At 39.8% G+C, this 17,840-nt stretch overlaps 1 protein-coding gene across 1 annotated transcript in view; it reads right to left on the bottom strand.

Moving 5' to 3' along the window:
* Positions 1–17,840, bottom strand: part of TGFBR3 (transforming growth factor beta receptor 3) — a 185,861-nt gene that overhangs the window by 162,624 nt on the left and 5,397 nt on the right. Inside the window, exon 2 of the mRNA XM_019753067.2 lies at positions 783–960. Coding sequence (XP_019608626.2) covers positions 783–843 — 61 coding nt within the window. The 5' untranslated portion in view covers positions 844–960. The remainder of the gene's footprint in view (positions 1–782; positions 961–17,840) is intronic.

A 17,840-nucleotide genomic window follows, 5' to 3' on the forward strand; every position in this document is an offset into this window, starting at 1 on the left:
TCAACTGTATGTGAATTCAATAGCCAAAATCAAGAGGCTAATCATTTTTCAGGTCAATGTGTTTCTAGTTGAGACCAGCCAGTTTCCAGAACTGGTCCAACAAATTAGTTCTACGTAGCCCATTACAGAACAGACACAAAGCAAATTACACCAAAATAAAGCAAAGTAAGTTTCCACATTTATTAAGCAACACTGACTATAACACTAAGACGTTGACGTGGGGGGCATCTGATACTCTTACTTAAGCAACAATGTTCCAACCAAGTCATTTGCTTCTTCTTACCTCCAACCTCATACGCTGATGTATATATTGCCATACTTTTTTAAAAAATTACATATTACAATATCTGAAACAGGCAAAATTAAATACCTTCTAAACAGCCTATGCCAGGAGTGTCTCCTCTGTCTAGAAGATCTATTTATTTTGTAGTGAAGAACAAAAAGGCTTTCTTAAAATTCTTGTTTAGGACAAGAAAGTAAATGTAATCTACGCATGGAGCAAAATTAAATGGGTTTCAACGTTAGCATATTTGTTTTCTACCCACCTCACCACTGCATCACTGACCTTGTCAGCCCATGTAGCACCAGTCTACTAAAATGTAACATAGGCAAACATACTATGTATCGGTGTAGTAGTTACATATTGTATTTCCCTGAAGAACATAAAATACGCAAGTCTTGCCTAAATACCACATGTCCTAAATTTCTCTAAACTGTAGAGATGGAAGAAAAATATATCCAAAAGAATATAATAAAAATGCAATTTATATTACGCAACTTACCTGCAGTGGCTAAACAGGAACTCATCAGGGCAAACATGGCAATCACATAATGAGAAGTCATTTTTATCTCTCCAGAAGTGTGTCCCGTTGTCACCTCAGCCTCCAGTTCTTCAGATCACAGACAATCTTTGCAAATCAGAAGTGGCCTTAAAATCCTTCTTTCCAATTTTCAAATTGCCTGTAAAAAATAAGCATGTTTCAAAATGAAAAATTAATGCAGGAACTTCTTTTCATAAACACACATCAGAGTGAAATGAAGAATTTCTAAATGTGTAAGATAAATTTATCTTAAAAGATGCTGAGACAGCACTCAAGCAACCTGAGGTGGGAAGTGTAATTACCTAATAAAAATTTTTATAGCATTATTTTTACAAAAACATGCTTATTGTTGACATTTTAAGTCTTTGGTTTTATATAAAGTTTTCAGGACTACAGAAGAAAATCAAGATGCACTTATAACATCACCAGTTATGTTATGGCACTAAAGTAATCAAAGACACTGAATACTTGGATTCCTTAGTATTAACAAAAAAACACAGACAATCCTGATTAGAGACTCAATCTAATGTTACAATGGCAGAACTATCACAAAGATCAAATTAAAATACCTTTAGAATCAATCTGGATAATAAAGAACCATTAAAAGGCAAAAATTCTCATTTAAAATGCTTGCCAACATATTAACAGGAGAAAAGTCTTCTTGTCTCTTAACCCCCCATCTGAGATTATCTGGTTACTGGACTAGGTCCTTTCTAAACTTTCCTATGCAGAACCTTCAAGGGCAAGTTTTGTGGTGGTTTGTTAAACCTGACTATCCCTCCTATGGCCCTAAAAATGACCTCATTTAGACATTCCAAAGTATATTTTCCAGCCCTGTATCCCTGAGCCTGGCACAACCCACAGAAGTTGGTCAATTCACCAATCATTTACTGAGCACATTCTATGTTCCAAGCATTGTTTAAGAACATCATTCCTTCTCATCAGGAATAAAAGCTGTCCAACAACTGGACAAAAGCACAAAGATCCTTGCTGATCGCAGCCCTGGGCAAGGCCAGATCAAGGAGTGTCCAGGAGCCATCTCAAATAGTTGGGTTTGCAGCCTTGCTACCCTCACCCAGGAAATACCATCCACAGAACCAGCTTGCTACCCAGAGACAAAGCCAGTTTGGGCACCTGTAGATACCGTACAAAAATATAAAAACAATGGCAAACTGAGTTTCTAATTAAGTGTTCTTAGTTCACTCTACCAGAGGAGGGAAATAGGGTGATTGGGGGACTGGTGGGAGGAACCAAGAGCCTTTTCACTGAATTCTCATTAGAGTCTTGTACCATTTGGGTTCTACAAGTATTACCTATCCAGCAATAATAACAATAAAGTTTTAATTTCAAAAAGAAATTTTTAGATATGTCTTGAAACTAGATTATTATATATGCAGGAGGTACTGTGGTTCAACCTTGGTATGTGATAGTGATTTAAAACCTACTACAAATAAAATATAAATTGTGATGGCAGTTAAAAGCCTGCCCAGGTGAGTCCACTCGACCGCCTACCAAATGGGTGATGGTGGGGAGATTGTTCTGCATACATGAACCTATCCTGTGGGCTATTGAAGACTGAATACACACACACACACACACACACACACACACACACTGCTCATTAATGTATGTAATACTTAAAACAGTGCCAAACACATAACAAGCAAACAATAAATTATTAGTAATTATTAATAATTATTATTTATTAGTAATTATTATCACTACTTGGCCATTCTTTTTGAGGTATATTAATGCCAACAAAGTGAAAAAATTATGGTGTGGTTATTTATGCAATTCTTAGCTAGTGTGAAACCAGTTCAAATCTTTTACCTATTGAAAACTAAACATTTCAACAGATACTAAAAGGAGATAAGCTAAAGAATGGAATCACTGAAAGAACAAAATTGCCCTTCAAGTTGAGGCACATGTCACTGGTGGCACAAGAGTATTATCTCAAAAACTGACTCAATTATAGAGACAATTTTGGAAGCCATGAAATAAACTTCAATCATCCCTTGAAGTCCAACATTTCTGTCACCAAACTCCACATCACCTCAGATGAAATGAAAGTCTCATCTGTTAACTTAAAAAGTCACAACATTAAAGAGGATTTGTCCCTAATTTTCATCTTCAAAAAATTCGATTTCCTGAATGGATTGATAAGGAAAACCCTCTCTTAAAAAATATACTATTTCAGGGACAGCCAGATGGCTCAGTTGGTTAGAGAGCGAGCTCTCAACAACAAGGTTGCCAGTTCAATTCCCACATGGGATGGTGGGCTGCGCCCCTTGCAACTAACATTGAAAACGGCGACTAGACTTGGAGTTGAGCTGCACCCTCCACAACTAGATTGAAGGACAACAACTGATGGGTCCTGGAAAAACACACTGTTCCCCAATATTCCCCAATTAAAATATATGCTATTTCTGCAAATGCTAAAGGCAATTTTCATAAAGCAAAACCTTCTAAGGGGATCTCAGAAGAAGATGGCTTCCCAGAGGATTTATGGAACACATAACCACATAACCTATAACCAAGGCTTGTGGGAATATTTAATGAGCTTGTGTCACCCGCTTCCCACAGCTGCAGAGGGTCTATGGGTCTGTGGGACTGTGCTGGCTAATCCAGTGGCTTAAACCAGGTCCGAATGAACCTGTGGAAAAGAAAGGCAAATGGTTCTATTAAAAATATAGACTGCAAATTGCTGACAAGAATATTGGGCAATTATTAAAATGCAGCAATTACAGATATAATAGAGCCAAGCCAAACAGTGTGATGCCCAAAGGCAAACCACAGCAAGTTTACACCGGATCTTAAAACATCTCCAAGGAAGTCCAAGACAAGTTGAAACTACACACTGCTGCTTTTAACAAAGAGGGAGCTTTTCTTCCTTTAGCTTAAAAGTCCCTCCATAATGTAACTTGTTCAAAAAGAAAATAAACTGCAGGGAGTTTTTGTCTAATCTTCCCAATGTGGTGACAGGATCCTAAGGCGGAAGAATATAAAAAGGAAAGCAAGTTGTTCCCATTCAGTGGAATGCCAGTTTTGGCCAAGACTTGCACACATCAAGCGCCTTAACACACAACTTTTGGGATCAGTTCCCCAACTAGAAGTATGCTGGATAATCGAAGGCTTCCAAAAGGTTATGAATTTGAATTTGAAGTTAAACAAGGGAAATACAAACTCCTCTTTCTTCTGTGAGGTTATATCACACTCAATTTGCTAAGACCAGGAACTCCCCACCTTGTTTTTCTGACCTCACTGCATCTGCTTGGACTTTATGAACTAAATGCTTCCTTTAGAAATACAAATGGGGTACTTTGAGATCTTGAAAGAACAACTTGAGGTCTGGTCATTTTGCCCACATTACAAAGCAATGTGTTCCATCAAAGGGTACCAGAGCTTTTAGTATGCACAAATGAACAGAAAAAGATACTGCATGAGAGCTTAATGGATTTTAAAATATAGATAAATAAAAAAGATGAATGTGATACTAATTCTTCCAATTTCAGAGTTTCTCTGTGCCTACTTCTGAGGCCATTAAACTGAGCATGCTGTCCCCACCTTCCCTTGCGATCAGGCAGAGTACACGATAAAGACCAGGATTAGCTGAAAAACCCTCATCCAAATGAGTCCTGAAAACCACCGTGGGTAATCCAATGTTCAAACGGAATTGGGTGGGAATAGCATTCCCTGGGTTGACCAGGATGTTTTTTAAAGAGCAAATCTTACTCTATCTTAGAAAGAAAACGTGGCAAAATGATGGCTAAAAGCCAGCAAGAAAAATTACTGAATTCCCCTTAGATGGCTAACACAACTGGCTACATACATGAGATTATTCAAAATCAGAACTAACTTACAATTAATTTGCAGCCAATCAACTTCTCAACTGAAAGAATTGGCATGCTAAAGATATGTGAATAGCTTTTAAAGTTGGAAGAGGTCAACATGATTTCACTGATGAAGAAGAGCCCAATCTCCAAGCCTGCAGCACTTACCCAACATAATACAGCAGGGTCAAAAGCAGAAAGCGGGGCTTCCCATAACCAGCACTCTACCTCCCAGCTCCAGGTCTGTCACCACAAACTAGGAACCATTTTCTCCCCCTCAATATTCAATCTCTGAAAACAGAACATTTTTTCCAAGAGAAAGGGAAAAGCCTGCCATGGCTGCCTTCAGACATTGCGATTTCCACGTTGACACATGCACTCTGCACAAATCAGTAGTACTCCAAGTTCTTTGAAAATTCGAAGGGCAAGATGAAGCACAAACCTGTGCACTGTTGTATCTCGACACTAAGACTGCTCCACCCCAATCAGGAAAATATGCAACACATTTGAAGATCTTAAAGACAGGCGTATAGCGAGTGGAAGAAAAACATTACCATTCCCTAAATGTAAATAGTAAATAACACCTGAGTTTCTGGTACCTTGAATAATGAAATGGTTTTCTAACAGATCATTAAAATGTTTCTAGCCTGCCATTTAAGTGAATGCTTTGGAGAAAAATAAACTGTTAAGTCTGCAAATGGTTAAATAAAAGCTGGTAGAGGAATTGTTCTGATGGCTATTCAACATGTTATTCAGGGGATTTAGAAAAGAGGCAGGATGGATAACGTCAATATCTCGCTTGGCAGCCTATAAAAAGGGATGTACAGGATGCAGGGCAGATACTGTTGTTTGTCTGATGACATGTGGATGCCCTTTAAGACCTGTACACAGAGAAAGCAAGGCCACCTTACTGAGTCACAACAGCAACTCTCAGGTTTCTCTACTACACAGGGAAACTGATTATTCCAAATCCCCATTTTCAGACAGATTTGGCACAAAGAGAGGAAAAGTCCAAGCTTTGGATAAAAAATCTTTGGAATCACATTTAAGCACAATCAATATTTAACAAACATGTTCTACTATGAGCCAGGCACTGTTGAAGATGCCAAGGAGATAGCAGTGAAAAAAGGAGCCAAAAACCCTGCCCTCATGGAGCTTACACTCTTGTAAAACTAACACCATTTACTATATTAGGCAAGATATGTAATTTCCAGGGCTTCATTTCTTCCTTCGGTAAATCTTTATTTGCTGCTTACTCCATGCCAGGCAATGGGAACACAATGGCCAAAGAGACATACTACATACTGTTTGTCTTTGTGGGCTTAAAGATGGGGTAAACCAACAAATAACCACAAATATGTAATTATATGCTATGATAAGAGCCCTAAAGGAAAAGTAGCCACAACCTGAAGGATATGTAAAAATTTAAAAGGTCAGGTAAGGGATGACATTACAGGTAGATGATCCATTATAGGTCCCTGATGCTGGAGGCAGCATGGCTTCAAAGCCAAAAGGGAAAGGAGAGGAACATGGTTTAAGCAGGGAAGTGGTGTGATCCAACTGGGTTTTTAAAGATTTTCCTGGTACGGGCACTATGAAAAACAGTATGGAGATTCCTCCAAAATTAAAAATAGAACTACTGTATAAGCCAGCAATTCCACTTCTGGCGATTTTATATATAGATATATATCCAAAAGAAACGGAATCACTATGCTGAGAGATATCTGCACCCCCAAGTTCACTGCAGCATTATGTACGATAGCCAAAACATAGAAAGAACCTGTGCCCAACAACAGATTAATGGATGAAGAAAATGTGGTGTACGTGTGTGTGCGTGTGTGTATACAGTAGAATACTATTCAGCCATAAATAGGGAAATACTGCCATTTGCAACAACATAGACAGATCTTGTGCACATTATGCTAAGTGAAATCACTCAGACAGAAAAAAACAAATACTATATGATCTCACTTATATGTGGAATCTGAAAAACCAAACAGAGAAACAGAAAACAGATGGTGGTTGCCAGAGGGGTAGGGGAGGGGGAAATGGGTGAATGTAGTCAGAGGTACAAACCTCCAGGTATAAGATAAATAAGTTCTGGGGATGTAATGTACAACAGGATGACGATAATGAACAATATTGTATTGTACATTTGCATGTTACCAAGAGAGTAAATCTTAAAAGTTCTTACCACAAAGACAATTTGTAACTACATGAGGTGATAGCTGTTAACTACGCTTACTGTGGTCATCATTTTGCAACATATACATATATGAAATCATTATGTTGTATACTTTAATCTTACACAAATAATATATCAATTACATCTCAATAAAACTGGTAAAAAATAAAGATTTCCCTGGGTACTGTATGGAGAGCAGAATGAAGGAAGCCCAAAGTGGATGGAAGATCAGTTAAGACTCTTAAAGCAGGTCAGACAAGAAAGAAGGTTTAGATCAGAATGGAGCCTCAGTTTCCTCATTTTTAACAAAATAACAAACTAAACTTACCTACATTGCAGGTTTATTGCAAGAATCAAGTAAGATTTTGCAGGTAACAGTATAAAAGCTATCATTATTTATCATTAGCAGGCTGTCTCTACCAAAGAGAATTATCTTCCTGAGGCCTAAGATTCATTAAAGTCCCAACATTCTGTAGCTGCCAGTGGCAGGGGACAAAGATTACTCTTGAACTACCTGTACTTGTAGGCAGAAATTCCACATGAAGACTGGGTGGGAAGGGAGGCAGGAGCACGGAGGGTACAAGATGTGCAAAGAAGCTGGACTCCACTCTCCCCTGACACTCCAGGGCCTGGTCCACCCTCACTCCTGGCTGACTGTGTGAGCAACACATCTCTGGCCCCAGCATCCTTAGTTTCCTTGGGGCTGACCTTCAGTCAGTCTTGAAAAGCCCTTCAGTCTATCCCAAGCATAACAAACCTCACTGCTCAAGCAAACTACTATAAAAGGGGGAGGGTGGGCATGGATGCATTTCACACGGTTGTGAAAGACCACATTTTGTGCAGCTTCACAAACTAGAATGGATTTTTAACTCGCCCCTGCAATATTCCAAAAACCACCTTTCACATTTACCCTGTTTCCCTGAAAATAAGATCTAGCTGGACAATCAGCTCTAATGAGTCTTTTGGAGCAAAAATTAATATAAGACCCATTCCTATATTATATTATATTATATTATATTATATTATATTATTATACCTGGTCTTATATTACAGTAAAATAAAACGGGGTCTTATATTAATTTTTGCTCCAAAAGATGCATTAGAGCTGCCTGTCCGGCTAGGTCTTATTTTCAGGGAAACCCGGTAATATTTTTGCATCCAACGATTTCTGTCGCTCAGAATTTTAAGCTATAATTAATAGAGAACTATACTTCAGGGTTCCAAACCTGGCTTACCCAGATGTGTTACACTGGGCAAGTCATTTAGCCTCCAAACACACACACACCCCCAATTTGTAAAATGATAATGATCTTTTCATTGTAATATGAGACAGACAGAATAAGGGCATGGTACGCAAAGCAATACCTGGCCCACACAGGACATTTTAAAAAACTAATTCATTGGAGTTTTTATGGTACATAAAAATATATTGAGGCTTTCAAAAAACCAAGCCAACTACTAGTAACAAGAGTAGATTATACCAAAGTTTGCATTAATTTTTGGATTAGATGTTACCCACTAGAATTTCAGCAATTCCCTCTAGCACCAAAAAACGATTCCAAACTCAGTACAAGATGTAAGTGCTAAAGACGGTCATAATTCCTGAAGGGTGGGGAAGGGACGGCCTCAACATCTCTGGTATGAGTTACAGGGATCTGGCTGCATGACCCTCCTCAGTTCTACATTATGATTCCCAAAGTCACTTCAGGGCTGTAGCCAGGGGGCTACAGAACTCAGCCTGGCACTGCCACCAAACCAACTAAGCTGCCTGGAACGAGGAATCAGCTATCACACAAGGGCTTATTAAATCATGCAGCTGCAATTATTTCAGGGAAAGTCAGCACATCTGAATATTCTCAGGACACCAGTCATCATCCCTTAGGCCCTAGCAAGCACCAGGGCATGAAAAACAGCTTTTGAGAAGCAACATCTACTAGACCTCCAGTGGACTATTTTGTACATTATATAGTAATTTACTATATGATTTACATGTTTATTTATATTCATGGGGGTTCTGCAAATACATGAATTCAGAATAAACTTCCAGAATAGACTATTTTGCTAACTACAATAAAGCATTTTTTTATTCCTATCACTGACTTCCAATATAAAATTATTTCTCTTGGGTAGGGGTAATCCCTCAATAGATACATTTCATTTAACCGTCTTTGGTAAGGAAAAGGCTCAGCCGGCCAGCCATGTGAAACATTAAGAATTAAAACCCTTCGATGGTTGCCCACTGTTGTCAGGATAAAGACCAAAACCCTTCACAGGATGCCGGATGTTACCTACTTAGTCCAACCTCATCCTCTGCACGCTCCAACCACACTCGCTTCCATTCGGTCCCATACAAGGGCCAAGTCCTCGCTTCCCAAAGCGATGTTCACTGTGTGGGAACTCAATGGCGATCCACGGTTCCCCTAACATGGACACTTTCTGACATCTTCAGGTCTCAGGTCTTGTATAAGCATGACTTCTTCAAGGGAGCCTCCTCTGATTCTCTCAGACGAAGTTAAACTTGAACATCTGGAATGTAGTGCAATTCAACCCTGCAGGTAAATCTTTCTGTAATTACTTCCTTCCAGGTATGGCTTTCCCACTCGTCTGTTCACTCCAGAAAGAGGGATCATAGTCTACTTAGCTCACCAGCTGGCACACAGTAGGCATCTACTAAAAGTACTATAATGGATAGCAAGTATAAAATACTATTATGCATGTTACAATTAAAAGCAGTATGGAAGGAAGCCAAGGACAGAGGCCTCAGAACAAACCAACCCTGTGGATAACCTTAATCTTGGGACATTTCACCTCCAGCATTGTAAGAAAATTAATTTCTGTTGTTTAGGCCACTCAAAAATAAGTAAATAAATAAATATATATATGTATATACACACACACACACATATATATAGTAGTATGGAAGGGTGAATTATCATTTCTCAATCATAAATGATAAACCAACAAATAAGAGTTGTGTGTAAGAAAGAACCTATACCTCAGGCAGCCTCAAAGGAACAGGACAGGCAGGAGTTCTGGCATCAACCTGTTTTACTAGCTCAGACAAGTCACTTCCTTCTGGGCTTTAATTTCTTCATCTCTAATATGATGAGATTAAACAAGGAAATATTTTATTCTATACCTTAGAATTGTCATTATATGGACTAACAACTAATCCTGAATCCCTCCTATAAAATGAGACTTCCAACACACTCGTGGAAATTTGAAATATAATGGCTAGCAGGGAATGACTTAACAAAACTGGGAAGGACTAAGAATAATATTCAACTTGACAACATAAGTGTAAATAAAATACAGGCATATACCTTGTTTCATTGAGTCCTGCTTTCTCGTACTTCACGGGTACTGAGTTTTTTACGAATTCAATGTTTGTGGCAACCCTGTATCAAGCAAGTCTATCATTTCTCCAACAGGCTCAGATGATGGCTAGCATTTTTTAGCAATCAAGTATTTTTTAATTAAGGCATGTACATTGTGTTTTCAGACATAATGCTATCACACACTAAACAGACTACAGTATAGTGTTAACATAACTTTTAATGCACTGAGAAACCAAAAAATTTGTGTGACTCACTTTATCGTAATATTTGTTGTGATCTGGAACCGAACCCACAGGTATGCCTGTACTAATACCACACTGGCTATTTTTAATACACAATTTATATAAACAAAAAAATTTAAATGAATTATCTTGCGAGCAATGTAAGCACACACGAAACCTGAATTTTGTCAGATCTGCCCATTTTATCAAAACTGCCATATTTATTCTATTCCTCAAACTCCATGAACTCTACTCATTCCATTCACCTCATTCCAAAAGCCACTTTTGATTAATCCCATCCCACTGTGAATGCTGTCTCCTTGACATTTTGTATATAATTTGTTCCATGTTACATCTTCTACTCAGGGCCAACTCAGAATGTTAGAAAAAGATAACATCTACTCCAACCCTTTAATTTTACAGATTAGGAAACCAAGAATTAGAAAGGCTCAATGAGTGGCCCACCATCACACAGCTAGTTAGGAGCACAGCCAAGACTTGTCCACGTGCTGCTTTGTAATTATTCTGTGATTCTTCATGTGTTTATACCACGTTCTCCTTCCTATTAAAGGCTAACACCCTGCTTTTTTCTCACCCCTCCAAACAGTCTCAGCTACCAGCTACTGAGCACCTACTGTGTTTTTTATAATTTCTCATTTCATCCTTTCAACAACCCAAGGAGAGAGATGGCCTTCACTCCGCTTTATACTGAGAAAAGTGAGGCTTCAAGATGTTAAACAACTCCAAGGTCACCAGCTAATCAGTCTTGGCACCAGGACTGGAGCCCAGGTTTGTCTGATGCCACAGCCCATGACCATAACCCCACAAACAGTAAGTCCTCCCCTAGAGTCGCCAACCAGGCCCTACACAGTCACCTTCTGGTAGTGTGCAGGGTGATTAGATCTGACATAAGGGATGATATTTCGTTTTGAAACCAGGGAGGCAAGGCTCAATCAGCAGTTTAATTTTACTTTATTCATTCACTCAACAAATATTTATTAGCACATACCTTGCTGCAGGCACTATTCAGGGATCTGGGGACACAGCAACGCACTAAACATGACATTGTTCATGGAGCTCACCTTCGAATGGGGGAGACAGACAACAGATACATAATGTGGCAAGGGGGAGTAAGTCCTACGCAGGAAAATAAGGCAGGTTAAAGAGAACAAGTGAGGAGAGGATGGATATTATTTTAGATAGAGTGGTCAGGGAAGGTGTGATGATAGTGTGATCTATATATAATAAGGAACATTTAACTGGTCTTCCTCCCCATTTCTGACACAGAGATGCTAAGACCCTTGGAATCTCCTAAGTGATGAGAGGGATAAAGGAGTCTTTTGTTGTCTTACAGAGGTGACTTTTGGACTCCACCTAAGGATGGACTTTTTTTTTTGCCAGGAGAGCGAACCATGTATTTGGAGGGTTGGAACTTTCAGTCCACTACCTCAGAGGAGGGACGAGGGGCTGGAAGATGAATCAGTCCCCAACGGCCAATAATTTTATCAATCACATCTACATAATGAAGCCGCCATAAAAACCCAGGGATTCAGAGAGCTTCTGTGTTGGTGAACACAGGGAGATTAGGGGAGCATGGTGCTTGGAGAGGGCACAGAAACTCTGCGCCCTCTCCTATGTCCCTTGCTCTATGCACCATTTCCATCTCGCTGTTCCTGAGTTATATCACTTTATAATACGCCAGTCACCTAGTAAGTAAAATGTTTCTCTGAGTTCTGTGAGCCACTCTAGCAAATTAATCAAACCCAAAGAGGGGGTCGTTGGAACCTCCGATCTATAGCGCTAGGTCAGAAGCACAGGTAACAACATGGGCTTGCAACTGGTGTCTGAGTGGAGGGACATCTCGTGGAACTGAGCCCTTAACCTGTGGAATCTAGTGCTATCTCTGGGTAGACAGTAAATAGTGTCAGAATTGATTTGAATTCTCAGCCACCCAGCTAGTGTCTGAGAATTGCTTGGTGGTGTGGGGGAAACACCCCTCCCACACAGTGGAATTGGTGACCAGAACCCTTTTTAGAAGGTCTGTCAAATGACATGACATTTGAGCACAGAGGTGAGAGACAGAGCTATGACAGTATCTGAAGGAAAAGCATCACAGGCAGTGGGGATAGCAAGTGCAAAGGCCCTGAAATGAGAGCATGCTTAGTGTCTTCTAGAAGCAGACTATAGTGTAGTAGAAGGTGCGGGACCGCCCCCCCCAAGCTGACCTGGGTTCAAATCCCTGCCCTGCCTTTTCCTAGTGGTGTCACTGTGCACAACTTACTAAACACCTCCATGCCTCCTCATCTGTAAAGTAGAGATAATGATTCTATTTCCCTAATGGGGTTCTTATGAGGATTAAGTAAATTAACAACATGTAAAGCACTTAATCCCTAATATGTTCTTAGGGTTCAGGAAATGGTAGCTATGATTTTTTAACTAGGTCATTGGTAGCTCCATTCAAGACAACTTATTTTCAATTTGATAGTTTTGAATCTCAGAGTTAAATTATGCTGCTGACTTTGGACATGGCCAATAAATTCCTCCTAAGCCCTTGACTTCCTTGGCTGGGCTTCCTGACCTGATAAGGAGGGTTCTGTAGGAACCATACTGACGTTACCAAAGCAGGAAGCAAGTCACTCTAACATCACTGTTGTACTAACATAAATTAGCTCTTCATTCAACATAACCTCTACCCCCAAGAATCAGACGCTTCTTCAGAATTTACTGTCCCTTGGATTTAAGTCACTGGTTTCATAGGACGGACTACCACCCGTATTGCCTCCTCACTGTACCACTGACAGAAGCAAATGGTAATTTCAATTGCAATCCTCTGTCTTGAGAAGGGTTAAAACCTCTCTTCAAAATTAAAACAGTAATTTAACTTTTAAAAAGATCTTTTCTCCAATGTCCTTTTTGTCTAAAGGTAATATGACATTTCAAAGAAATGAGAACATCAAAGCAAAACTGAAGCATCATCTGGCCTGGTGGTCTCCAGACCGTTCCTTACAGCACAGCCCAAAGCAACTCCAGAAGGTAGTGAGCTGCCCTGCAGATGGGCCTAGAGCCAAGGGAAGATGTCAGGGCCACAGGGAAATTCTGCTCCTCTCCCCCAGCTCTTTTCTTTAATGCTGTGTTTACTTTTCATCTTTGTAGCCCGATGGGCTAAAGGGCAAACCACAGGCAGAGAGAAACCACAGCAAGCCCAAGCCTGTTAGAGGTAAAATGGGAGTCTTCCCAAACCACTTGTAAGGCTGCAAGGCTGGGGGGAGCCCACGGTGGCTGCTTCAAGTCAGACAATTAAAAAGAGGTCAATGTTCTCATTTGACAGGCCTTGAATGTGGCTTTTTAAAGATCAGATTCTCCTTCTTCCAGACAGACCTCATGGTTTTCCCTTTTTAATGTCATAAGTATATGTTTAACTATAAGAAATCCACCAAAGCTTGCTTCTTCTCATTCATTTATTCATCCAACAATTATTTATCAATGCCTGCTCAATGCCAGGACTGTTCTAGGTGTGGGGATTCAACAGGGAATAAAGCATATAAAATCCCTTCCCTTGTGGAGCTTACATTCTATTCAGGGTAGATGGACTATAAACAATATATATAATTGTATATGAGATAGAGATAAATGCTAAGAAAACAAAACAGAAAAGAGGGAAAGGAAGTATTTGGGGGTCTTTGGTTTGGTTCGTTTCTTTGTTTTGAGTAAGGATCTCTAGGAAGTGAACTCTAGTCTAGATATTTGGGAGAAAAACATTCCAGGCAAAAAAAAAAAAAAAAAAAAAAAAAAAGAGCACATGCAAAGGGCCTGAGCTAGAGCATGTGTGGCCCACTAGGGGGATGGCAAACAGGCCAGGCAGCTGGAACGGAGTGAGTGAGCTGGAGGAGTGAGGCTAAAGAATTAATAGGCAAGGGAGTCATGGGCTGGCTATGTTGGACTTGACAGGTCATTGTAAGGATTTTGATTTTACTCTGAGAAAGAAAGGAACAGGAGGGTGTTGTAAGCAGAGGATGACAGGAGCTGACTTAGTTCTTATCAGGGCCACTCTGGCTATTGGGTGGAGAATATTGCAGAGGGGCAGAAGGAAGCACTATTCCCCAGCACGTGACCTTGGGCAGGCCACCTAACCTCTCGGTGGTTGTTTTCATCCTTAGAGGGACTTGAAGAGGATTATTTCTAACCCTGAACTCTATGGTTCCAAGTTGATTTCCTTTGTCTTTTCTATAGTGATAATTTATATTGACTGTAAATGTGATCTTTCCCCAAAGCTTAAACTGACATGAAGCTTTAACAACTGAGTTGAAGAATTCAAGATGACAACATATATGCCAAGCCCATGCCACACACCCAGGATACAGAGATGACAAGACTCAATCCTGCTCTAGGGAAGTCCAAAATCTGGCCTAAGCAGAAAATAAGCTCTCATGAGGCAGCAGCAGAAGTGCTGTAAGAGAAAATAAGGGAGGAAGCAACCAAACACCTGCCAGGAGGAGCCATGTGAAGTATCACCAGAGAAGCTGACAACAGATAGCCTGAATGAGTAAGCTGGGGTCCTCCAGAGAGAAGGGAAAGGAGGGGGTGCTAGAGGAGGGACAAGTGTGAAAAGAACAGGGCATGAGAACACAGGGCATGCTTTGGAAGCCATAAGGAGTCTGGTATGAGGACAGTGAGGTTCATGGAAGAAGTGGAGGAAAAAATGGCTGAAAAGGTAGACTAATGCTATGTTGTTAATAACCGGACACCCACGCCAAGGATAATGGAACAGCATAGATTTTTAAAATGTAAGAAATGAAAACATCTGCATTCTAAAAGGCATCCACCATGATGGATGCATAATCTGAGATAGAGATGCTGAAGCCAAGAAAACCAACTAGAAGGTGCCTACAATGGTCCAGGTGAGATGACGATTTGCAAATGGAGAAAATGCCAAGTGAGATCTGCTGAAGGTAAGACGCCACGAGATTGGTGTTATTCGGCTAGAGGAACTAAGCAGAAGAGAGTTACTGGCGTAGCCGTGGCCACTGAAGCATAGAAATATGAACGAGTAAATGACTAAGAAAGGAAGGAAAATGGAACCTCGGCGAATATCAACATGTGAGGATCGAGCATTAAAAGGAGACTTGAACGGAAATGAGGGAGGTAAGGGGAAAAACAAGAGAGGTAGTTCCAGGGAAGCCTAGATAATAAAATGTGGAGAAAACAGGAGAGTAAAGCAGCAAATGCATCAGAGCAGGCAATGAAGATGCTGACTGAAAACAAGCACGAAATTTTGCACTTTGCACCTTTCCTAGCGCTCTGTCATAGTGTGGTGGGCGTGGGAGCCCACCTGCAGCAGGCCGAGGACTTAATGGGAGGTGAGAAAAAATAAAGCCAATAACTAACCACCACTAGCCCTGACAGACTTCGTTGTTATCAAAGATTCTGCACCACCAGGAAAGTTTTATTCAACACTCTGTGGAGGTGAAAGGTGTGAGAAACCGGAACTAAGGTCTGCTGGGGGTGATCTTCTCTTAGTTAACACCTGGGTCTCATGGGACCACTAATCCTGAAACTAGCAGTGGGCTTTAAGAAAGGCTAGTTGCTTCTGACAAGTGGTGAGGACAATATATTCACCCACACATCATCCAACTTCCAGTTAGGCTTCTCACCTCTGTATTCTTCTCACACTAGCATCCCTAGTCTTCTCCCCCCAGCAGAATAATACTAAGCAGCAGGAACTACATTTCTGCTCAAAGCAGGGTAAACAGTATAACAAAAAACCATCGCACCAACTACCTGGTATGGCGCTGGGAGCCCAAAACCTGGCACCATTCAATCAGGAAAAGGCTTTACCAAAAAAACACCAGTCAGTCCTAGAACACTGGGACCAAACTCCTTAGTGTCAGCAGAAACTGCCTAACTGTTCTTCTATTTGCTCTCCGAGAAACAAAAAGGAGCCCAAGGAGGCAAGTCTTCAATCCCAAAATTATTAATTTCCAATAGAGAATGCATGAGAAAAATTTAAAAGCCAACATAAAAACAGATTCCACTTTTTAAGTGCATCTACGGTCTTTTCTCCTTTGCCCTTTACAAAAAAGCAACCAAACCACCAAATGATCATTTTTCTTGGCCTAATTTTCCTATTTTTGTGATATATAATTGGAAACAGACTGCTTTTTCCTGGCTTCAGCGAACAGGATCTTCAGGGTTATAAGAGTTGCCAACTACAGAACCTCAACCTTAGCAAAATTTCTTTTTCAAACCTCTTACCTATGTACCTTCTTGAAATATATAGTAATTCCATGGGAACACATTTAAATCCCTTATTATTATGCAAAAGTGAATTTTCTCCCAACAATTTAGACACTCCTCTCCTTTTCATAGCCTCCATACCCAATTAAGCTAAATAGAATCCTGCTTTGTGTTCAGTTAACTCCCATTTGAACATTACCAAAAGCCCTACCCAGCCAGGTATCTATATGGGATACTTTCTGGAAGCATTTTTAAGAATTTAGTAGAACTGGTTCTACAGGAAACCTCCTTATTAGCCCACACACTGAATGAAATTAAAGCCTTGAATATCTTAGAAAGCAACTACTTTAATAATGAAATAAAGATGTCACAAACTGAAAAAGCCATAAATACAGAAAAATGCACAATGTGTCAAGTAAGTCATCCTGCCCCTTGGCTCCTGTGTCAAAAACATGATGTATCCAATGGCTGTGCAACAATTATAATGGATGAGTATGATGGATTCAAAACAGAGACAGGTGCAGCTTCACAAAATGGGTTGTTAGCCTAATTTTTCATGATTCAGAGGGTATATTATGAATAGACAACAGTAATTTCAATAAAGACAAAAAAATAAGAAAAGTGTCTGCTCAGAAACACTGGCATAAAGAGACCAGCAATAGTAAACATGCCCATTTAGAAGATCAGAAACTTCTCCCACACACATAGGGAAGACCTTACACTACAGTGATGAAAAATGTATGTAATGAGTCAATGGTGCTTTCCCTCAAAGTTGAATTTGATTTGCCAGCCAATTGCACAAAGTCTAATATAACAAAATGAGACATTTATTCTTTATGGATAATCAGAAGAGAGTTTTGTATTTGAGTATGATTTTTAAAAAAAACAGAAAAGAGGTAATTCATAACAACATAGGCAATATCACACAAAGTACTTAGAGTACTACATGAATTCAGGGCTTTGGGAAGTGAATCTAAGTATTTCACCTCAAATAACCTTCCAAGTAGGAAAAGAAAAAAAGCCACATTCTGCTCATGCAATCATCATACAGTTAGTTAATTATGAAATAAAATGTGTAAATAGTCAGGTATATTTTTGCATCCAATGACCAATTTCATATTGTCAAAGCACATAAATCACAAAAAATGCTAACCAAATGATACTCCCAAAAAGGAATCTTTTCACACAGCAAATAGAATTAACTATTCATC

This window comes from Rhinolophus sinicus, linkage group LG06, assembly GCF_036562045.2.
Source record: "Rhinolophus sinicus isolate RSC01 linkage group LG06, ASM3656204v1, whole genome shotgun sequence".
NCBI classification, from domain to species: Eukaryota; Metazoa; Chordata; class Mammalia; order Chiroptera; family Rhinolophidae; genus Rhinolophus; species Rhinolophus sinicus.